At 39.2% G+C, this 24759-nt stretch overlaps 1 protein-coding gene across 1 annotated transcript in view; it reads right to left on the bottom strand.

Annotated features, from left to right (window-relative positions):
* hpse2 (heparanase 2) overlaps positions 1 to 24759 on the bottom strand; it is a 49185-nt gene that overhangs the window by 17342 nt on the left and 7084 nt on the right. The window contains exons 4-5 of the mRNA XM_046402421.1: positions 4107 to 4280; positions 2557 to 2728 (exon numbers count right to left, since the gene is read on the bottom strand). Coding sequence (XP_046258377.1) covers positions 2557 to 2728; positions 4107 to 4280 — 346 coding nt within the window. The remainder of the gene's footprint in view (positions 1 to 2556; positions 2729 to 4106; positions 4281 to 24759) is intronic.

The following is a 24759-nucleotide window of genomic DNA, read 5'->3' as shown; positions in this document are numbered from 1 at the left end:
GGGATGTCAAACACAAGAGCCACCCCCTCGTAACTGTGTCAAACACACAAGAATCACGCCGTTGTTAAACGTGTCACCCGAGACCTGAGGATACACCAGGCTCTCTCCTCTTCGTCCCCTTACATCTCCTCCTCATTCTCACAACTCATCTTCCACGTCGTCCCTTGTCTCTAAGTCCACTGCTCATCAATCAGTCTGAACTGTACTGTACACATACACACAGTGGTGCACGCACTTACGTATGAATAAATTGGAGCTGTCAGTACTCAGCTAGATAAACAGCAGTTCAGTAAGGTTCCACTGATCTAAGTAGCTCAAGTACACAGAGAAGGGAGATCCATAACAAATTACTCTTACTCCTCTTCCAGCTTCCTGTCGAAATGTGTGTGGGACATTTAGGCTTTAAACCATTCCTGCCCACATATCTAAATTATTTCAACTTTATGGACCCTACTTTTGTTAAATGGAATTCTGTTCCCTGTTAACTTAACAAAGTCGTAGCATTATGGTCCACATCTGTCACGTCTTGTTACCTGCGTAAAAAGAAAACAACAAAAAAAATCTCCTAAATCTGTGGTGACAGTCTAGTAAAGCATTGATTACAGCTTCCTGTCAACCACCCACAACAGAGCAGAGTAGACGTTTAATGTTGATGGTTACAGCCAGGACCAAATCTAACCTGTCTACTCAAAAATCATGAAATGTATTGCAGCGTTTCATCAGTATTCACTCACCAGACCCTGCTCTGGATACATAATTATCATTACTGACACATGTGAAACCTTGCATTTGAATATATTACAAACTGAAGCTATTAATCTTTACATTAACTTGCATGGTAATTATATAGCATTGTAAACCCTGTATAAACATTTAATAAGTTGCTTATAACCACTAAAGTGTTTATTAAAGAACAATTTGTCAACAATTATAACTTTTTCTTGGAGGCATAATTTATATTATCTCAGCTGCACTGTACTGTATTAATTATGTGTTTACAAACTGGCCTCCAATTATGGGTGTCCACAGAATTAGTTATGGTTATTGACAAATGAATTCAGAAACATTTTTATATGCTTACAACTAGTGTGTTATCAACTATTTCTTCAACATCCACGTAAGGGTAACAGTGCGAGAATTTAAGTTTATTTAAATATCACGCAAAATTTATAGTTTACCATTTCAACTTATTTATGACATATGATAGTGTGAGTGTGCAGTAGAGTCACGCAGAGAGTTGCACTAAGCACAGGAGCACGCACACTTTTTCTAAGTTACTGTGCCAACAGCTCATTTGCAGCGTATTTTGACATCCACACAGAATGCTGCTACAATTTATATCCTGCTTATAAATGCTGAACAGGGGTGCTGAAGCAAGTTTTTTTTCTTATAAAAACATCTCTCCATAAGGTCACACTTTATTTGGATCTACCAACACTGACAGAGTTGTGTATATCTATTGATGTTTGATTTTCAGTCTGAGTTTGTTGTGCAGGGCCACTAATGAATCCATTTTAGTCAGGTTTGTTTCCATTTCAACAGACAGAAAGGTTGAGAAAGGCTTAACGTTTTTGAAAGTAATGAATATGTTTGAGAGATGTCGTCATATATTTGGTTAAAAAGGTCGAAAAGGAGTTTCAACAAACTAAGATGGGCAGTAAGACCAAAAAGTAGCCTGAATACTTACATTTAAAGTCTGATACAGAGTTAATATGAGGATTGAGGTTAGAGTTAATATTATCACGACAGAATTAGTAGTTCTGTTCGAAAGAGATTCAGCCAAATGACATTTTGCAGAATGTAAGTCTCACAATCCAAATGAAACATTGTTTTTCCATCTGTATCTGTCAATTTCTCAAGTTTATGTTTTATTTTCAGTGCAACACTAATTGACGTTTTGGAAGAACACACAGTTACATTCTGAGCACATTTTGTGACTCAATCACTGTACTGTACTGTAAACTTTAAACTAACCTTGAGGACAGAAGAGCTAAGTTGGTGACAGAGGAAGGAGAGGAACGTTTGTTCATCTAAAGTCTTTAATATTGACCTGAATGGAAAAAAGAGGCTCTCTAGAAAAAATGAAAACTTAACAGTAAAATATTAATACCAACCTGCCTATATGGTCTTTTTGTGATGTAAAAATATGACACAGGCTGCAGTCGAGAGAGGGCTGTTAGATGAGCTATCTGAGTCCAACCTAAGCTGGTGGAGCTTCTGGGTAAAACGAGCAGGTGGGACGCTGTGCCGTCACGTTATCAATCAGATGACACTTTATTTAGGCTGACAGGGTATAACTGGAGCTGAGACCCTGAAATCTGCAGAGCAGAAATCCATAAACACTGAACACTATTAAAATGTGTGTGTGTGTGTGTGTGTGCGTGTTTGTGTGTGTATGAGTGTGTGAGTGTACGTGTGTGTGTACTTGCGTTAAACACAGTAAAAGTATCTAACCGCTGCAGCATACTTTCCACTACCTTCCCCCCCTTTTCCCCAGAAGGACAGCCTAACATGGACAGGAATCTTGCCCAATCAATGTTTTACTTGCTGACTCACCCATCCAGCAGTGGAATGGCGTTCTTCCGGGGTCGTCCTACATTGGGGCCGTAGAGGTGGGCTCGGTGGTAGTAGCGCACAGACTGCAGCAGGGTCCGCAGCTTGGTGTAGTCCTGAGCTAACTGGGTGCTGTTGACCGCACGACCCACCATGCCGCGGTAAGCATTAGGCTCTGGGAAGAGGAGATGAAGTACACTGAGCCAGAGAGATAGAGTTTACACAAGCAACAGTGGGGAGGTGGCAGAGAATACTGTTGTTGCTGAAGTCTGATCTTGCTCTCCTAGAGAGTATCCAACAGCCAGTAGAAAAAGGGATAATTGGGCAATTCGCAGTAATGCGGACAGATGGACTCAGTGTCAGGGGAATGGTCCAAGCACACAGGGTGGCCTTGCAGAATCAGTAAAACAAAGAGAGTGAGGGAAACTAAAAGGAGAAAAACTAAACTTATGCAGCCCCACTGCTGTTTAGTTTTGTCTGCGTTGTATTCTTGAAAACTATAATGAAAATATTATTCACAAATTTCAAAGGATCATCTTTTCATTTAGCCGTCTTCACCGTCTGGGTGATTTAGTAGAAATGATTACTTTTGCTGTGATTCAAGCCCTCACTAAATTTCTCACATGGTCTAATCAACGGATTTTGCATGGCATTTTTAAGCTTAAGCTAAAGTAAAAGTTTCCATTGCTTTATAACAGATGAAATGAAATGAAAATATGAAGTGATGTGCAGCAAGGAAACACAGGCCTCTGTGTTTGCACTGCAGCTCCCCAGGAACACAGATGGTTAGGATGACACGAGGACTAGCAGATCCTTTCATCCCTGAATGAACCCTCGCCTTAACCCTTAAACTGCTCGACTCTCACTCTCAACAGTCTACATCTATGCCAAGGTTGTTATAATCTGTAAATGTTAAATGAACAAAATGTGTAACTGCTTCAAAAAATACTTCTTTGGACTAATCCTTTATTAAAGATGAAAAGTTACTCAATGAAATGCAGCTAATTATGGGTGCTGCTGACCGCGCAACCCACCATGCGGCGGTGAGCATTAGACTCTGGGAAGAGGAGATGAAGTACACTGAGCCAGAGAGATTGAGTTTACAAGCAACAGTGGGGAGGTGGCAGAAAATATGGTTAAGGAGACATGTACATCTAGTAATTGTAAAAGTAGCCATTCAGTGTTTCTGAGTGCAAAGGTTTCAAGTAAACTGCAGGAAAAGAGACTCATCAGCAACAATTAAATAAGAGTTTAATCGAAAACTGTGAGTCAAAGATTGTGTTTCCTCCTTGATAATGTAATTCAAATTCAAAAACACTTTTTCTGTCCCCAGGGGGCAATTTAGCTTGATAACTCGGGTTTCTTGATTTGTTCTCAAACTAAGATATAAAATATGTAAGTCAAGTTAAGTAGTGATACCTTAAAACTGTCCTTTAATGTCAGCAAGACTTAAGGTCAGCAGCTGAGTGAAAACACACATATGCTTACTTTTTACTACAGACTAACATGTGTATGAGTATGCAGTATGTGGTGAGTAGCAGTACTGCACTGACCACTGCCCATTTCCCAGGAGATGTTGTACTTCTTGCCAGCACCGTACTTCAGGAGGCTCAGGGTGGAGGAGGTGTTCCAGGAGTTGTCCGGGTTTCTGTGCAGAGCGTTGAGTCCAAGGATCAGGTGCAAACCAGCACAGTCGGCAAAGTTGTACAGTTTGTCTAAAGACCTGGCTGGGAGAAACCCACAAAGCAGTTGTAACTTTGATTCTTTTTATGCACCAGGAATCACACAACTATAAGAATGTGCCTGAGAGCATGTGGTACTCATTAATCTACTGATTCCCATGTCCATGTACTATACAATTTCCCTTGTACTGTTCTACAACCATACCTGAAATGCTTGGTGCTCTCTGTACCTGTGTTTGTAACTATTGCTGTTTTTCTGCATAGTTGAAGAGAATATAAAGAGTAATGATAAATTGCTGTTTTTAACATGATCATGATGGTGCAGACAACACAAAGCCATACTATATATTTTAATTTTACATTTTAAGGGAAACAGAAGAGTCTAAGTTCATCTGCGACATGAAGATGGACAAAGAGTAAAGAAGTCACCAAATAAATAAAATGTCACTGGAAAAACATTGGGTTTTTCCATTTAAACAAACAAGTTCTTTCCCATGTGACACTTAAAGTAAAAGGGTGGCTTCTTCTAAATTATTCAACCTCAGTAAATTATAAGATATACATGAAGCAAAAGAAGATTACATTTCTCAGCAGTAATGTGTATGGAAATTCTGTGTGTGCTGTGTTTTGGATAAACTGCAAGCTAGCGCTGGGATTTACTCTGAAGTCAGTTGTGTGCCAGGTACTAAACTTTGTGTTTGTGTCCATTTGAACATGACAGCAGAGTCTTGTCTTTAATAACATGCAGTGAGAATCCAGGCAGACTGATTTTCCCATCATGGACTCCTGTGGTGATGCGCTCCTCAGAGCAGCGAGCACAGGCCGTTCCTGTTCTCCTGCAGCTGACTGCTCACTCACATTTATGTCTGTTGTCTCGATCAAAACATGTTATTCTCACTGGAGAGTAAAAGATGAGTTCCTACAACAGATGATGGCATATGGTGTGGTGTGAGCATTTGTTTATATTCTAATGTGTGACTGCATGCTGCTCCTGGATACCTCAGACTCTTGTTTTGAAACTGAATCGGTTTGGAGTAATTCCATTAGCGTAAATATTACCCTGAACTCTGACCCTTACTTCCTAGGTTCAACAGGAAACAGATGAAGTCTGTCTGAAGGTCTAGAATTCACCCTCAACTGTGGCTTTGGCACCAGCTGAGCTTGCCAACTGATCACTCCGTCCAATGTAGAATGAAGACAAAATCAGGGTAGACCAGAGTGCATGTGAGGTTATTCCTCTGGATACGTGTTGAGGTGTTATGAGCATGTGAAATGTGTGAGGTTCTCTAATATTCCAATATTTAATAAATGGATGTGAGAGACTGAAACTTCTGGTCTCAAGTCAGGATACATTTGAGCTCTGAACAATGCTTTTGAAGTCACGCTTCAGCTCAAATGTGGTTTTTGCTTCAGCATTTACTGTAAGCCTTTATTTCCAATAGAGCAGTGGTTATGTATAATCCACAGAGCAAATAGAGAGAACAGAAAGATTGCTTGTCGCACCTGGCATTAATTCGCTTTCCAGCAACGGCAGGACAAAGCATGGAAACAAAGAAATGCTAGCAGTAACAATGGTTTTATTACACACAGCACTCTTTGGGAGTGTATTTCGCCTGAGCAAACTGTCTGTTCTCCATCTCATTAATAACTACCAATAACGTTATTATCATAACTGCTATTATCATAACTCCTTCCCTCTGTGGTTAAATCGGAGTCGTGTCTGTTTTCAGGAACAGAGTTGAGGGGAACAGGACAGAAAAAGTAGCGCCAGATGTGGCTGTCAGGATGAGTGATTCCAGGCTTTTCCTCACCTGAGATCTGAGTGGGAATAGCACCACTAGCAGCACTGCACACACATCATAAAAGGCATCACAGGATGCATCAATCTGTTAAAAATACACTTTCTCTACTGGAAGGTCCAAGAGCACCATGTACAATCAAATAAATACCTAAGTGTTTATGTGTCGGTTTGGTTCCTGGGGAAATTTACTATTGATTGTACTTAACCAACAACAGACAGACTCATAATTGGCTTTCTTATGTCTTTGCATTTAAAATTAAATGGTGTATTCATGTTTCAAGATATTGTCAGAGGTTTAAACAAAAAATTCACAGCATCGTCATAGCTTGGAATTTTCTTTTCTTTTTTGTTTCTAAATATTCATCATCAGCTATGATATATAGTAGAGGGGAGCTGAAATGATCAGTCAATTTAGTACTGAATAAAAATAAATATTTTGACAGCTGATTCATTGTCTTTAAAGCATAAATAGCATATTCTCAGTTTGCAGCTTTCCGAATGGCAGGATTTGCTGGAAGACCTCACTCTGGGCTTTATGAATTGTATTCATTTTCTTTTATTATTTATTTTTATATTAAACAAGTGGTCAAATAAATAACTGGTGGTTAAATCAATGAAATGAAAATAGTCATTAGTTTCATCCCCAGTAGTACCACATTTTAATCATACCCAGCCATGAGTTACTATGGCTTATTCCCTGGGAACAGTCAACCCTTTGAATGGTGGTTAATCCTCTGTTAGCCTTTTGGTGAGCAAATACTACAGTTTCTGTTTCGGTTGCACACAACTAACAACAGCTACTTGCCCGAGGAGGAAGTATAGCATTACTGGCCAGCATAGCCCAGTCCTCATTTATCGTCTGACAAGAAGAGGGCATCATATGCTGCCTTCCACAGAGAAAAGGATGCTGCATAGATCCTCCCTGCTGGTGTCAGGAAATCTGCAGATCACTGGAGCCAAACATGAAAGAGCTCCTACACAGACACTAGAAAAGCCCTGAAGCTACAAATCTGTGATCTCAGTCAGACGAAAGTAATGACATTACCAAGACACCGTGAATCTGTGTGCGTATGCCTAAGTACACATATCACATGTGCTTGGGTATGTTATCACATCTGTGTGTAATGTTGAAGAGGACAGAGACAGTCAGACTGAATGAAATATGGATAGAAATATGAATTTAGGGTGAAATAGCAGCTCATATTGTTATTGAATGATAGCTTTCCCAAAAGGAGCAATACAAAAGATCTACTGTTTCGCAAACAGAGACATAAATCAATCAAAGCCAATGTGAAATTGCCTTAACTTCTGTTAGAAGTATCCAGCCAGTAACAAATGGCGCTCATCTCCATGGCATTAATCTCTTTAAGTCAACATTACTACTGAGTTTGCTGTGACAGCCTCTTAAATAGTAAAATGGTTAAAATGGGACTAAAATTCTCAATTACACATAACACAATGAAGGCCTTGTAAGAGGTCAGAATTTACTGTACTCACTCAGCTTCAAACTTCTCTTTTATCTTACAAACAGTCCAGCCAGAAACAAGCGGAACAAACTCAGAAAACTGTGTGTGCATGTGTTGGCGTGCCTTTGTGTGTTTGTGTGTAGCGGAAAGAGTGGGGTCTGGATATTGTCAAGCTGTCTATCTGATAGAAAAGCCAGTTCTGTGAAGCAGAGAGGCCGGCAGCATCAGTCAGTGCTATGCCTCATTTCTGCAGCTCTGCATATTCCCTCAAACACTGAGATACACACAGGTTTATGTACACTGGGCATGTGTGCGCTCACACAGTGTTTGCTCATTTTTCTCTGTTGCTGCACCTTTAGTAAGTTGCTGGGGCTGACAACATAGGTTTATTTTTACATGACAATCTCTCTTAGCTGATCTTGTGATTTGTTTTACTTCTCACTTCAATTTTATCATAAGTATATTCGCACTAAAATGTGGACCTCTGCAAGGTCTTCAGATTGAAAAACTAAGTTATGGAAAGCAGGTTGAAAATAAGAAAACACATTTTAAAAACTCCAGTGTGCAGGATTTAGGGGGCTCTATTAAAAGAAAACAAAATATAATATTGGTGTATCACCTGAAGTTAGGAATCATCGTGTCTTCATTAAAATGAGACTTTTATACCTACAGCAGGCGCAGGACATCTTCCATTGAGTCTGTCGTGTTAAACTGCCATGTTTCTAACGAACCTGCCAATGGCTGGCTCTTGAGTTTAGCTAGAAGTCACATTAATAACTTAACTGGCATCCATTCAAGCTCGCTTTGTGAAACATCTCTCTGTGTACTGAGAGGACAGTGAGCACAGCCTACAGCTATGCAGAGGGAACAAACATCATGTTCTTACACTTCCTCCGTTAAACTCAGACAATTTATGAAAACAATTTTTGTCCTGGGCTTCCCAAATCCCAGTCTGAAATGCTGACACAGTCCTACAGTCCCCATCATTTTCACTTTGGAAGAGAAAATTAGGGGCAAAGCAAAAAAAAATCTCTGGTTTCATTCAATGCAGAAACATACTGACTTCCTGCCAGACACAGCCTAGTGCCACAGCAAATGTCAGTTTGGATGATTAGTCCCATCAGAGTCAGTGTGGAGCATATAAGCGCACGTGTACACACACACATACACACACACGCACACACACAAACAATGAGACTTGAGCTGAGTTCTGGCTTGCTTTAAAAGTCAAATCAAAACCTAATCCTCAAGAGACATGTGCAGACAGGGGAGAAAGCTGTTTAGAGAAATTAATTCTGAGTCTTTTTTCCTGTTTATGGATACAATGTGTTTTTCATATCTCAAGATGCACATGCACATGTTGCACTGAAGCTTCCAGAGCTCTTAAAAATGCACTGCAAGTGTCCACACTGCTCCTGAACACGATCTCAAAGTATACCTCAAACGACGTGTCAACGTGTCAGTTTCATTCTTGGACAAAAAGACATGAGATGTTGGTATGTGAAGCGTAATGAACATCACTGTTCTCATATGCAAGAGCAGAGATGCTTGCAATTTTCTCTGTCAGCTGTAAAAGCACACATTACACCAGCTTGGAGTGTGTAGTGAAACATTAAACTTGTTTTCTGAACGCAGAGGGAACGTTTGGTGCAAATGGCTACTCTCAGACTGTGCATCCATCAAATTATTCTTAATATGAGGACAATTGTTGATGACAGTATTTAAGGTTTTACCAGATGGACTGAAAAGTCATTTAACATTCATACTTAACACACACCACGTGCACACAGCCAGTCACAGACAAATAGCATGACCAGTCATGAATGATTTGGAAGTAAACTGCTAAAATATCCAGGAAAACCCAAGGGCAGCACATTTATCATCAGCTCCTCGATCATGGCTTCAGTCTCTTTCCCCCACCAGCTCCACTGATTCGTCTAGCAACTCTCTGCCTTCTGTTTCTCATTGGACCACTTCCTACGCTAACCAGAACCTCTGTGGCTGCCGAAAAAGACACTGCGACTGAAGCAAGGTCATCTCAAGAATGACGTCTCCAATTTGCAACTTCTTGAGATAGATAGTCAAAAGTTTAAGAGCAGCTATCGATGTAGTTTGATCATTCATCCACATCGGTCAAAGCTAGACCAGTATACTGTTACGGTCGCTGTATCGAAGGCTATTAAATGCGGTGGTTTGCTATGTTTGCATGGTGTATCTGACGTTAACTTGACACTGCATGTAAGGGTTCCGCAGAGGGAGAAATGTGGTTCCAATATAGTGTGAGTCTGTGCTGCTCCACCAGCGTGTTGCACAGAACCCAACGCCTCCATGTTTACACACACACATCTCCACATGGACCCTTCTTTCATTCAGGGTGGCTCCACTCCAGCAAAACCATTCAGGTCAAACCACTTTTGTATTTTGGAAGAATGCAAGATATGTGGTGGGCACCTGTTTTCAATTCTGTTAGTGGAGGGGGACCGACGTGTGTGTGAACGCGCGTGTTTGTGGAAACAAGAGTGTGAGAGGAAGATTACCTCAATCTGTGAATTTGCTGTGACTAGACTTGCGTGTGGCCCTCTTCTGTGTACCCAGTGTAAGGAGATGCATAACGAGTCGACAGAGCGGGTGAGTAAGGTGAGCGGTATGTTAACATACGATGTTCTTGATGCAAAGCGCATCCACTCGCTGCAGCTCTGTGTGTGTATGTGTTCCAGCCTGGGCTGTAGTAGACAACAAATCAAAGACAGAGAAGTGGACAAAATAACATCAACTGCCTTTCATTGGCTTTAGGCCATGTAACTCGAACCACTTGTTAGGAGAACAGGGTGTGAGGAAAATGCATATAGGGTGTGAGTGGTTTTCACATCTGTTTGGCAAAAGACGCTGTCTATCACTCCCTAATGGGAAAAGTACGCTTTTTAGAAGCTAATGACCTCACTGTGTTTGGCTTGTAACGAAGCAAGGTGTGTGGAACTATTTATTTCCCAGGAGAGAAAAGTCAACATGTCTCATCTCCTTGTGTGTGTTGTCGAGCTACCTACAACCCATTACCAGACACAACCAAATAGAAAGGAACTTGACATCCAGTTATCATGAGCCAAAACTGTATAAATCATCTTGTTATGACAAACTGACAGGCTGTTTAATAAGTTGTAAATGTAGCTGAAGGTTTATCTCCGTGGAAGGCAAACAAATCTCTGTCAAAGTGATTTTGAATGTCACTGTGAATATCATCTGATTATTGAAAGAAAAAAAGAAGATACATCAGAAATGCTCCTTTAGCATTTATGCCACTGAGTGGGTGGTCCACTGTACTTGTTTGAGTGACAGCTGAACTGGAAGGGATATGCAGACATTTTTCTTTGGCTAGTAGTGTCACTGTCATGACTCAACGACTCATGACAGTGATGACAATTTAACTGACTATATGTGATGAATGTCTCTGATTACCTTGATAGACATTCTGAAAAATACATGGACTTACAGATAATTTTGCATGGAGAGTCATTTACAAAGCATATCTGCAGCTGTAGTATAAAAATGGATGCTAAAAGCTAAACCTGAAGTACAGAGAATGCTTTCACGTTCTTAAAAGGTGAAATATAGTGTGGACCACATAAAACAAGAAGTCCAGCAGCTGGTGTTTGGAAAGGTATATTTTTAGCAATTGTTAGCAGCATTTCCTTGAACACATAAAATCTAACTACTGTGCCAGACATTAATGTTGCTTTCTTTTTTAAAGGTAAAGCTGATAAAGATAAGACCGTCAGAGCCACACCTGACATTTTTACAGCCAGAGATTAGTAAGTCTGTCACCTCAAAAGAGGGTGGTTGTAAAGCTTCCACCTCTTATCCGGTTAGCCATCTCGTCACACACCTCTGCTGATGCTGTAATTGAGCTCTGATTGCTCTGTAATTGCAGAGAAACAAGACTCCTGCGGGCAGACAGGGTGAAAAAAGAGGGAGGATAGCCAAGGGCTTTACTGCCCCTGGACCATCAAAGAGTTTGGACTTAAAACAATGTCTGCAGCCCTTCCCATGAAACACCTGCTTAGGCTACAAACACAGTGTAATGTGCGAAGCCTGTTTAAACACCGTGAAATTCATCATATTCAAAAATCCTAAGACTGGCAAGCCAAGGGCAAACAAAATATTTGTTTTGGGGTATTTAGGACATCTGCTAAATTCCCAGCTTAAGAAGGGTATCTTTGATCCCAGGCCGTGTGATGGATGAGGGTTATGAAGACCAGATCCCAAGTAGGGCAGCAATGCAAACACACGGTATCCCAGACTCCCTTTCACTGCTAGAATAATCACCATAATCACAGCAATCATCTTCCACTCTCAAACTATATCCACACACATTACTTATGCTTCAGTTAAACTGGAGGTTCTGTGTTCAGCCCAATGAGTAGAGCCAGATTAAACACTTACAGAATCACCAGCTTGCATTACAACAGCTTTATAGGTAATTATACATTTATAATATCAGATGCTGGGAAAAGTTACAAAATGTTTTCAAGAATGCTAATATGTAGTGTACTGACCACGTTGACTACGTCAGTTATGTCTTATTTTGCAATTTAAATATAATGACTGACAATTAACCCTAATTAAATATAATTGAATGAACAACATTTTAGAAAGTTATGTCATGATTTCATCATTATTTTTGGATAATACCTGTACAAATGTGCCAACAACTTTAAGCCAGGAAAATACTTTTTATAAACAATGTTTTAACATGCATAATAGCCAGATCTCATATTTAATTTACTTAATGTCTAACCCATTTATAATTCACATAATTCTGCTGAATCCTACTGTAATAATTTGTGTTTAAGACTGAACTACCAATGCAATATGGCTCAGCTCAGGATGATCAAACAACAATTTTCAAGGAAATGCAGCTCATGTAAAAGAACGTAAAAATGTCATCACAGTTCCTGCTGGCTAGCGTTGGAAAAACACTACAGAGAGCACCTGTCTCAACCAGGTGGATAGTCCCTCTTACCATTACTTTTTAAATCCTATTTGAGTTCCTGCAGCAACCCATTATGACAAAGCCGGGATCCATCCCAGCACAGTGATGGATTGTCCTAACACATGTTTTTGGAGAAAGAGAATGGGATTTTTCCCCCCAATGATTCACCTTAACAAATCTCTCCCAAGGTCTCAAAACAGTCTTCTCATCTGTCATGGACTCCTACTGAGTGCACCTAAAACTGTAGTCTAAGAATCTGAGCTCATTTCCACATTGAAAGCTTTTTTTTTTCCAGCATTTGTGTTTTCCATCTTCTCTAAGACATCTTGGCAGATGTTTGCACACATGTAAGATTTTGAATAGTTTTTTTTAATTATTATTATGTTTTGGTCAATTAGTCCCTTCAGATGTTTGATGTTTGAGGTTTGGAAAAATGACATTCTGCTTCAGTGCTTTAACACTTGTGGTGAAGCTTTAAATTGATGCAAAAACCATACTGTATGCTAAAAGGATTGAAATCAACACACAGATTTTTTGCAGTTAAATAAATAAATACCAATTCATTCACACCCACTGTGGGAAACCTCAGAAAATACACTGATCTGTCCAATTGTTACTGCAAAATCATAAATCTGAATAAACACATTCATATTTGAGTATTTAGAGAGTACTGAATCCATGAGAAACCAAATCCAAAAATGTAGTTGTTGTAAAATTTCTAACCAATAATCCCCATTCAGGGCTTTTATGTTTTTCATCACACAGTGATCTACTCTGAGACTGACCAACAAGAGTGAAATTAATTGAACTACAAAAAAGTGGCAGAGCCATTACAAAGAATTCTGTGGATATGCTTAAACATTAACAGCCTCTGTTGAAGCATGTTTTAATTTGTCAAAATGGCAATGGTGCTGAAAATGGAGCACAGTAATTACCTATCTGCCATTACTTCATTATGCATTATCTGTGACTGCTTATCCTTTTCACGCTGGACATCCTGGACAGGTCGCCAGTTCATCAAAGGGCTAACATGTAGAGACAAATAACTGTTGACACCTATGGGCAATTTAGAGTCACAAGTTAACTTAACTCACATGTCTTTGGACTGTGGGAGGAAGCCAGAGCACCTCAAGCAAACCCACGTTCGAATGTCTTTTCTCTCGGACAGAAAGGATCCAAAACCAGAACCTTCTCAGCTATCCAACTAAAGCAAACTCCAAGGATTACAAGCATAAATGGACATTTAGTAAGTTTGTAAAAGGAGTAAATGGAAATATTTCAGGCGACAACAAAACTATGTACAAGCCAGTTTGAACAGAATAAGATGCATTTGAATGGATGCAGAAAAAGTGGTTCACAGCTGATGAAAGAAAAATGTATATATAACAAAATATTTCATGTGAGGTTTTACATGATCAATAGGCAAAGTGTCCAATAATATCCTCAATATCTACTCTCAAACTCTGTAATACACAGGAAAGAGTTGAACTTGAATCACTTGAATCCAGCAGATTATTAAAAGTTTTTGCTTTAGGCTACTAATGTTCTCTGAGATTTTTAGCACCATTTGCTAAGTAAATGTGGATGAAGACCTTGGATTAGACAGCACTAAAAAAGAAGACAATATCAGTTGCCTGATATTACAACTGAATCACCTCCAGCAACATTTTGGGGGTGACGCTAATATTGATGTGAATGTACAGGAGTTCGCATTTGCTTGACTCTGTTCGAATGTCTTTTCTGGACAATTCAGTGAAGGCTTTTGAAGGCACTGGAGCTCACCAAGAAGAGAATGAGGAAGGCAAAGAGCCAGACTATTGGTTTTGCAAGTGGTGCATGTTGGTTGCTTCAGAACCTGGGCTACCTACTCTGCCAGGGGAAGGACAAGGCCAAGCCAAGAGAACCAAACATCTGCTCCTGATTAGAGGTGCTGGCTCCTGCCATTCACAACAAAGGTTCAAAACCTCAGGGAAAGGTTCACTTGTTGGCCTCTCCTTCCCTGAGTCACTGCAAGCAGTCCTGTATACTCCCTAAGGGAATGCAGGTCTCAGGAAAATACCCCCAAAAATTCAATTTCACTTTTCCTTTCCGTGCTTCACTCCCCTGACCGAAGAAAATTTCATTACACACTTATGGACTCATAAAATTCCCTCAATAACATAGTGCTGCATCTTGCTGAGTAGAGTTTCTTCAGATTCAAACGGTTTTGGAGTAAAACCGCTTGGAGCTATAAGAGATATATATGTGTCTAAAGCGTTGACACCCAGGCATTAGTCCAGTCCATTTCTGTCTTTCCTCCATTACCTTTTCTTTCTTTTCCCTTCTTTCTGGAAACATGAACGACACATACATAGCTGTATATTACAGTTAAGACATAAAAGTTTTAAATGTGCTGCACAGCTTAAGTGATGAAAGCCCATAAAATAGTTGACATATTTTCCCTGTCATCTTGTAACCATACATCAGCTGGCATCTAATAAAATATCCAAATAAAAACTCAAGGCTCCAATTACTGGATATTTAAGCCAATTAACAAAAACAGAAAAAAGAGAGATTTTGGCAAAAGAGAGAGAAAACAATTTGGTCACACATCTAACATTAAGCTTCCATTACCCCTCTAATGAGCCAATAAACTTTTCTGAGGTGACTGATCTTAAGATGTAGCCAAACCACTATCTGTTGTTGGTCTCAGTAAAACGGGTTACCATCCCAACAGCCAAGTCTAAACTGGCTTCCATATGTGTCTGTCCAAGTTTCTAGCAGATTGAGAAACAAACAAATATCCAGGCTCTGACAGAGATGTGGGTTCTGGACTTCAAAGCTCTATCTGACCAAAAAACACACCATGCCACCCCACTTCAGTCTACAACATTTTTTCAACTAAAAGTTGAAAAGTGTGAACTAAAAGCCACACTGTAAGCCATTACAACCTAAAGCTGTTCAGTAATCAGCAGACTTGCAGAAACTTCAAAGGAAGCAGTCCTGCTACAAAGGCAGTTTCCATTTAAGACTCTGGATTATGTTGTTAGGACACTGTGGTTGTTTGTTATTTGGTTGTTTATTTTTTCTGACAAGGTCTGCAGTGGAATCACTGTTTTGGACAGCAGCTGGGTAACTGTAGGGTTGAAGTTTCGAAATGGAAAAAGGATGGCAAGCCCTTGCCTGAATTTATACACAGGTGCATTAGATGTTTGATGCCGGGAGGGGGGGTTACTTACAGCTGATGAAACTTGCAGCATCTCCCCCTTATGTGTTATTTGACTCATGCTGCTTTTCTCACCACTAAGCAATGTGCTTCCTCTACAGCTGCGTGTGACGCTGCATATTCATGTTGCATGGCAGGAGTTAAAAGGATAAATTTGTTCAATTTTGAAACTACAGAAAGTTAATGTTAATTTAAGCTTATTTCATGTTGATCATGATCTGTATGAATGCAGAAGCAGTTCATTGTGATAAATGGAGGGAAAATGATTTTGGCCTTCATATGAGATTAAAATGTAACTTTGGCGGAGAACGTAAGAGTTACTCTGGCATCACTGAAGCCACTTTTCACTATCTTCCATCCATTTTCAGCTCCGAATTTACCACCTCTATTGATATAAGTAATTATTTGGGGATATTTCAAAAGGGTGACACAAAAGATACAAGGGGACCAAAACTTCTCTTGCTCAGTAATGTGTTTCATGCTTGTGAATATCATTTTAGAATTTTTTTAACTTTCATTTGTTTTTAACAAGTAACAGACAGATGTTTTCAGAGCACTTCTGACACCACCTTAGACAGAGGATAATTGGGAAGTAGCTTCTTCACATATTCCTCCAGGGCACATATGTGTTCTCATTTCATGTGAGGGCCAGAGGTCAGTCACAGCTAAGAGTGATACCTCTGGAGCAGGGAGAGCTTCAGTCCATTTCTCAACCCTTCAACGGGGAACAACACATTTTCCCAATTATTCTGTTTTCTTCTGTCAATGTCAATGTGAAAGTTGTTTGATACAGTTTTATTTTCAAAATCATAAATTACAGATTTTGTATAAATGCAATTTTTTATCCAATGAAATACCAAAACCAATAAAAGAATTTGTATTTGTAATATTTATAAATATGCACTTTTTGATACCACAAATAATATGAAACATGCGCTGTTCTGTTTTCCATCTGTAAGTGTCAGAGGTAACCAGAAACTGATGCAAATTTCAAAGTTATGGTGGCTTGTGAAAGCTCTTTGGAAACACCCTTTTTATCAGAGATGTTTTTTTAAGAGGGCTCTAAAGATGTTATTTGTGCTCTGAGGCTGTAGAGGATCCTAACAAGTGTGAAGCTACTGAACCCTGCGCCCTTACAGGTTTACTCAACCTTAAAGGCAAAGTTTTACACAGCAGGTGTCAGCTGGGTTGATGGGTCTTAACTCCCAGAGCTGGCAGACTGTGTAAAAAAAGACTGGTTCAGAGAAAAACTGAAAACACTTTTTCTAGGTCTCACATGAGAAAAAATGTTTCATTCATCTTCATATTTGTTGTTCTTTGCTCTTTTTTACCTCTTATTTCCCTTTTCTATCTGTCTATTGCGGTTTAATTTCTCGCTCCTTCCACCCCCCTTACCCTCCCTCTCTCACAATCTAACTGTGGTCCCTCTCGCTCTTGTTTTCTCATTTTGAGGGCTGAGAGCTGGGCTGTGAATCTCCAACTCAGCAGGACACCATGGAGTGATAGATGGCCCCTGACAAGGTCCAACACAATCCAACCAGCCATATGCTCCAAGTGAAAAAGAGGAAAAATTAAAGAGTATCTGCAAACAGCCAAAAGAGAAATATGCCAAACTCTTAGGCAAGCGACATTTTCAAGTTATAAGTAATATATAGGGGACTTTGACACATCAAAATGAATGCTGTCAATGCAGGAGTATACACACTGGCTGGCATTTCTTCAGTTAAGTAGGCAAACTCACACATTCAGGGAAATGATTTAAAAGAGAAGAAAAGAAATGAATAATTCAAAATATGCTAGAAAATGTAAGTGAAGCTACCATGTTGGATACAAATTAAATGAGAAACAGATTATGGTGAAGAAAAGAGGAAGTATACATGTCAGTAATGTTAAGCTTCAGCTACAGTTTGAGACTGCAGATACATGAATCATTTTTATTAAATGCACATTAGAGAAAAGAACACAGCTTTTCTTGCTAAACAATTTTCTCTTGCAAATTAGTATTACATAAATATTGAATCTCTAGGAGACCAAGTTACAGGGAAAACATTAGGAACACAGGAGGAAAAGATCCCTGTGTGCATCTTATAATAGTCAGAGTAAAGAAGACAGAGGTGACAATATTTGGTTTTTCATTATACATAAAGATATGTGCAATATCAAAGAATTTTGCTATTCTGTTCATGTTCAAAATCTACAGATCTCTGATCATTACTGACGATGACTCAACACCACTGTAGTCTCTCACTACAAGAAAAAGTAGACTCTGCCTTGATCACCCACACATGCACAAAAGAACAAACATTTGTGTGATACTAATGAGTGCGCTAAATTCCAGTGCGTGTACTTGAAAGAAGAAACATTAGCGTAACATTCTTAAACACCAGGTCACATCACCTCTCAAAATAGTGTTTACAGCTTCCTGGGCTCTCACAAGGCCTTACTTTCAGTACCAACTTCACACACAGTCAGTACATATGGTCCAGCACACACAAACATGCACACACACGTACACAAACACAAACATAGGGCAATCTCATAAATAATGGACGACAGCCTGAGAGTCAAATTAAGAAAAAAAAAATGTGTCCCGCTGGTAATGAAGGAGGCATGTTTCCTCTCAGGACAACAATTTCATCTGGACTCAAACAGACCTGACACACACACACACACACAAAGCCAAGAGGTACCAGCATTCCTGCTATAGGTCCATCCCATTGGTACAAACTGGCTCGGAGTAGTGAAGAACTCATGCCATGATTTGAAATTTGACACAAAACGTATGTTTTCTAGAGTTCTGGGGAAAATGTGGAGGTTGGATGTCATGCCAAACAATCATAGGAGAGGAAGGACTGCTTTCAAACATTTCCCATGCATCAGGCTATTAAAATGACATTCGTTTGCAGGTTGCTGGCACTTGTGTTGAAGCATATTGCAAACACATGGAATTACATGTTATGTCCATTCATGATTTAAACACTGTAGGTATTCTTTCGATCAGGGAAAAATCAGACACTTCTGGATCTGTGCGGGCCATGTGGAAGGAGAAGAAGAAAAAAATGTAGGCGATACGGCAATGAAGAGTTTGTCACGCTGCACTTACATCACTGCTGATTCTTGTAAACTGACAGGTAAGACTGAAAAATAGGATGTCCAAATTCAGCACAAAGACATATCAAATAGAGTGTCATGTAATTTTTTATGTTGACTTTCTGACAGAGCTTCTTTGTGTGAAGACAACTCTTTGTAATAAAAAAGCCTCCACATGTGAAGCTGAAGTGGTAACAGTGTGCTGCAGGCTTTAATTCTGGCTCCAGACCTTTCTGATGTGTGCATGAACACGAGAAATCGAATCATACAATTTATTTAAAAAATGAGTCAAAAGAACCTTGACTTTGAACACAAATGTGTTAAGTGGATGCACATGATACACTAAAAGGCAAATGCATCAAACTAAATCCTTAAAAACCACAAATGCCAGATAGTAAAACTTTACAGCAGGGAAGTCTATGTGCACAGATGCAGGGTTCCTGACAGTGCACCACAATGCCATTGGCCTGCCAGGTGTAAGCATCAAGAGTTACAGGAAAATTAACTTTATAGATGTTAGTTAACATCTTAACGCTGATGGAATAAAAAGGTGGAACTCAACTGCGAGGAAAGTGCAACAGGCGGAAGGTCTACAGCTTGCACTTGTTGAGAGTTATCTTGCAATGAAACTAAGCATGTTTTGATTTAATCACTCAGTAATTACCTCTGAGAGACCAACGTGAAGTATAATGTGAACTTTCTATGTCATACCCAGAGGAACAACTTGAACCTGTGTTCCATCTGTTTGTTCCTATGCCTTCCCAGGATGTTGGACAGTGATGGCTATCTCTTGAAGCTAACGGGGCAGCAGAGAGGCTGCTCCTCAAACTGCTGCTTATTACTGTCAAACAGGAAGGAGCTTTCAAATTAAATTATTAATTCATGTAGCTAACTTTTAAAAATAAAAAATGCGGCACTCAGTTCATCTTATCTGCCAATTATGTTTCATATTGTATTTCAGTGAAGTGAGGACACTAGCGAATGGTTTGGCACACACCATACTGAAGCAAGAGACTGAAAATAGTGCAGACTTATCTATTCATTCAATCGAGAATCAATCCTGAATTGAACTGGCATCCAAGATAAGCATTCATAAGCGTTCTCAGCCCTGGTCAAAAGATACTTTCCACATGGCCCAAAAACTCTTCTGGCCAAGATTCTGCAGATGAATTTGAGGGGAAAAAAACAAAAAACAAATCACAAAGCACATTAGTATGTCTTGTTTAACAGCAGATGAGATACAATTTAGGTCAACAGGTTCAAATGATGACATTCTTCATAATTTAATGTTCAAATTTATTTACTATCTTGATGATTGGATTCTATTTTACTTCAGTGTTAGTTTTGCCAGGTATGACTCATACAGTCTTTGGTGTTCCACGCAAGCACCACCTGTCAATATTCCAATTTGCTGATTCTGTTCGATGCCAGCAGAATGGCTGGCGATTTTCACGGCACTCAGTCCAGTCTGGTTTTAATACATCGTCATCTGTGTTCCAATTGCTGGCATCATTTAATCTAATGCCACAAACTATTTGCCATGAAACCCTGAAAAGCAGAGTGAGCAGATTTCAAATGCAATTTGCAATAGGAACCCCAGCTTAAAAGGTCATTCAGAATTTAACTTGGTATTTTGATGGGTTCCTTTAAAGTTCAGTCAGCTAAGAAGCCATTTATAGCACACTGCAATCCAAAGAAGACAAGAAATTTAATCAAAGAGCATTTCATTCTCTAGGAATATTTCAAACAATAACAAAAGATGGAGTTTGATTTATGTCGTGAAGCAGCCTAGGATCGTGAGAGTTGTTATCTTCGTTGTTAAAGAACCACCAACGCCAATGAAAATGAATAACTGCTCTCCAGTACAAGTGATCCATACAAACATTCGCTGACTTACTTGTTCACTCTCTGATGCATCATGTGGTGTTTCCCACGGAAATCAGAGAAACTAGAATCTGCAAAGGGATGTGACTCCATGGACAGGTGACCAAATAACGCACTGTTACCTTGAATGAAATTATGGATTTCTCTGAGTCTGAACAGTGTTGGAAACATTTTGGGAAAATATAAGTAAAACCTGACAACTCAACAATATATTTAACATAAGTCTAGTGGTTTTTTTTCCAAATTTTATTGTTGAAACACAATGTGTTATGCCTTCAGTTACCAATTTGTGGAGTAAGAGATTAACAAAATTTCTCTCCTCAAAACAAACATTTAAAATTCATATATGGTAAATACCACTTCTTAAAATAGAAGGATATTCATTTTACCTAAATGCCTAACTGGGTGGGCAAGTCAGAAACAAGGAAAAAAAACTGTGTTGAGTAGCTGAGACCACAGTTAGAGATCACTACATGTATCTGGTGATGTTCCAAAGCTTAATGTATTTGTATAAAAAACACAGGGACTCTGTTTCCAGCAGATTTATGAGTTTAAACTCCTCTCAGTTGTTGACAGTACAGCACACCAGGGCTCCAGGTTCTCATCTTTAAACAGCTGGGCAATCCATAATATTTAAAAACATACACACAACCTTTAATGTTCTTTGTTTTACCCCTGCTCTGTCCAAGATCCACAATGGCTGCTCATATCACAGGATATCATTATGGATATCAACAAATCAGAGCCGATTGTATTCATTCTCCCGCCGTCATAGCAACTGGCTGCACTGCGGTGTTCCAGTGTGAAACTTGGCGAAGGAAACTCCCATTAAGCTGCATTCAGCAGCAAGCTGAAGCTGAACCTGGTGCTGAGGCAGCTGCAACACCAAAAACATCACAATTCACATCTTGTGTGTGAGTGTGTGCGCATATTCACCGAGGGAATTTTAAACAAAGACATAAGACAGGCGCTGGAGAAACAATTCTACTCCATCCTTAGAAAGAGGTTTAAACATTAAGGAAAGAGTGGATAAAAGGCTGGGTCGACTCGTATAGCAGAACTAATAGGAAGGATGGAGTATGTTTCCCACTGTTGCAAGAAAATATGTTTTGATTTTCAAATGAGTAAAAACAGAAAGTTATAACTAGAGGCTCTCTGACTATGGACAGCTGTGCCAGTTTATTTTGATGAAAACATTTTCAAGCCATTCACAGATGTTCAGTAAATTCCCCTTTCAATGCCTGCTCCTAATGTTTGTCTTTCCAGATTTTTAACCTTCTGCCTGCCTTGTATGAGCGGTTTAATGACTCATTATGCTTCCTGTCAAGGACTCTGAATTTGATTTCAGTTTTTTTCCATTACAGTAGTACAATAAGCATCCTGCACATTGAAATTCCCATGCAATAACTGAGCCAAAGCAACCATAAAACTTCAAAATGTGTGCTCTTTAGTTACTCCCGTTTCATATCAGATGTGTAATGTGCAGGATGCATAATTTGTATGAGCAAAGCGACTGAACTGGGAAAATATTGCCCTTCACCTGATGTTTTGCATTTTTTTCACGTCTGGAACATATTCTCCAGATATAGACATAGGAAATGCCGTGAAATGCTGATAGGATGTTATCAACAGATCATTTTCACTCTCTATTTTTGTGGGGAAAAAAAAGGCAAGATGCCAAATCTTAACATGATGTGACACTGGAAACCCGCATGTTCACGCAGGCACTATGTCTCGGGTGTAACTGGCAGTGGCAGGTAGAATATGGAATAAAGTAGAACCCAAAAAGCATTAACCATCATACAGAGCAGCCAACTAAAATGCTACAAGTTTCATAAAGACATACAGCAGTATTATTTTTCACATTTGGCATCCCCATTCTAGTCTGCCATTTTTTATATTTTCATCTTATGTCATGGTTGGATAAAAAAATATTTCAAATATGTACAAAATGAACTTTTGTTCCATTCTCCTCTATGCTAACACTCAAGAACAACTACACTGGACATTTCTGCAGAGCCTACGTTCAGTGCCAGGGCCCAGTGGCAACATTTTTAAAATTCAGCTTTCTGCACAGCAAAGATATGGTTAAGGTAGGTAAAGATCATTTAAAGTGTGTCTTAAAGTGTTTAAAGTGTGTTTTAACGTGTGTCTAAGTGTGTCTCATTCTTGAATTTCCCTCACAATCAATCAAGTATCTATCTATCTATCTAAGATCATCAAAGCAGTCGCATTAGAGAAATACTGTGATAATGTTTAAGAAAAGGCCAAAGACCACTGCAGGTTTGCAATAACAGGCGAACTCCATTTCCCTGCATAAAAAGGCCTCACCTTCCATTGTGATCTGCAGATAGAAGTACCTCCTCCTGTCAATACAAGAACTCATGGAGGCTAACACATCCACTTCCAGTTCAAATTAGTTCAACTTTGGCCAAAAAACCGTGTGGAAAATCAGGACAGTGCGCACTGCTCTGTACTCTGGTTTATGCAGCTGTTCAGGAGCACAAAGCCTTTACCCCAGTTGGAAAAAAAAAAAAAACAGCCTTACTCTGTTGCGCATTTTTTGTGAAAGCAGGGTTACATTAGTTTTGCTTCACACTTCTCTATATTCTCGTGTTTCCTTTCAATGGAGCCCTGCAGCTCTCCCCGAGAGGCTTCTGGCTGAGACTGCTGCACCTCAGTGTCAGTTCAAAGAGAGGGGCTCAGGTATTAGTGTCCGATGTGCTCTCAGCTCTCAGTTCAGTGTTTACTTAAAGCTAACAACTGATTAGACACTGTAAACATTTGTGTCACTTGATACTCCACACATGAGATCAGACTAAGCAAGAGAGAAAGAGGAGAGTGCAAATCATGATGTCAGGCCGCATGCCATCTGCCTGATCATGAAGCCAATTTTTGACTCAGCTAGCATTACAATAATGCTCTTTAATGTGATGCCGCTAACCAAAAAAATCAGGATATCAATATAACTAAAACTGCATGGATGATGTGGTGTCAAATCAGCCAAGCGTCCTCCTCTGTTAGTTTTGTTTTACCACAGTCTATCAAAACTTGAATCTCCTTGCAACACACATCCATGATGGCTAGTCTGAGCTTTATTTACTGCAGAGGAGGAATTCACCGATTTGAAGTATTGCTACATTTACTGTCACATGCATATTTCCTATGGTGCATAGGACAATCCATTCAGATTTATGAAATGAGAATGTTTTTTTTTCTCTCTACAAACCTGGCTCCCATCTCTCATACTAACTTACTGAGGAGATGTCCTACTTAGCCCCTTCATCTCATCCAGATGGCTAAAATAACTGGCCCAACAGCAACATTACCTCAGTATCCAAGTTGCGATTCAGCCAATTAAAAACTCAAATAAAGACTTACAGCTAGAGGGCACTTATCGCTTGTAATCTTTACTTGTATTTATAAATCAGATTATAGATAATCGCTTTTTTTTATTATAATATAAGGTTGCTTGTACGAATACATAATGTAATAATTAGTTATTCTTTGTTTTTCTTCCTGTACATGTAGACTTTTCCTTCCCATGCTGTTTTGGGCACTGCCTAAGTTGAAAGAATGTAAATACAATGTGGAGAGCACCAAAACTAACTTAACTTATCCAGATCTAATGATTGTCATTAGTCCCCAAGTGACTGCTAACAAGCAAGTTTTATCATTAAGCTTTTTGTGTGTCCTTTATTTATTATCTGTTTTAGTTTTTCCAACTTTTTAATTATAATGATATAAAATTATTTGAAATTACATATTTTTTGTTGAACACAAAACATCCTCTTGTGGGAGGACCCGTAAAACAACCAAATACATGCGTCTAAGTCTTAATAGACCTATGAAAAACTGTGTACGTCTATCAAGGGAATCTAAATTTTTGATGTGAGGTCCACATTTAGACACTACAGCTTTTATCTACCATATACACAAAAGACACAATTACGCAACCTTTTCTGTAGTGCAGCCATTCACAGCTAAACACCAAACAGACAAAAACAAGTCTTTTGCTCCAAAACTAAATCCTGTATCTTTTTCAGTTGTGCAGCATGTTTTTTATCTGTTGAAAATCAAAGAAAACATTT

Source organism: Scatophagus argus, chromosome 10 (genome assembly GCF_020382885.2).
Source record: "Scatophagus argus isolate fScaArg1 chromosome 10, fScaArg1.pri, whole genome shotgun sequence".
Lineage (NCBI taxonomy): Eukaryota > Metazoa > Chordata > Actinopteri > Scatophagidae > Scatophagus > Scatophagus argus.
This window is presented reverse-complemented; position numbering and strand designations above follow the sequence as displayed.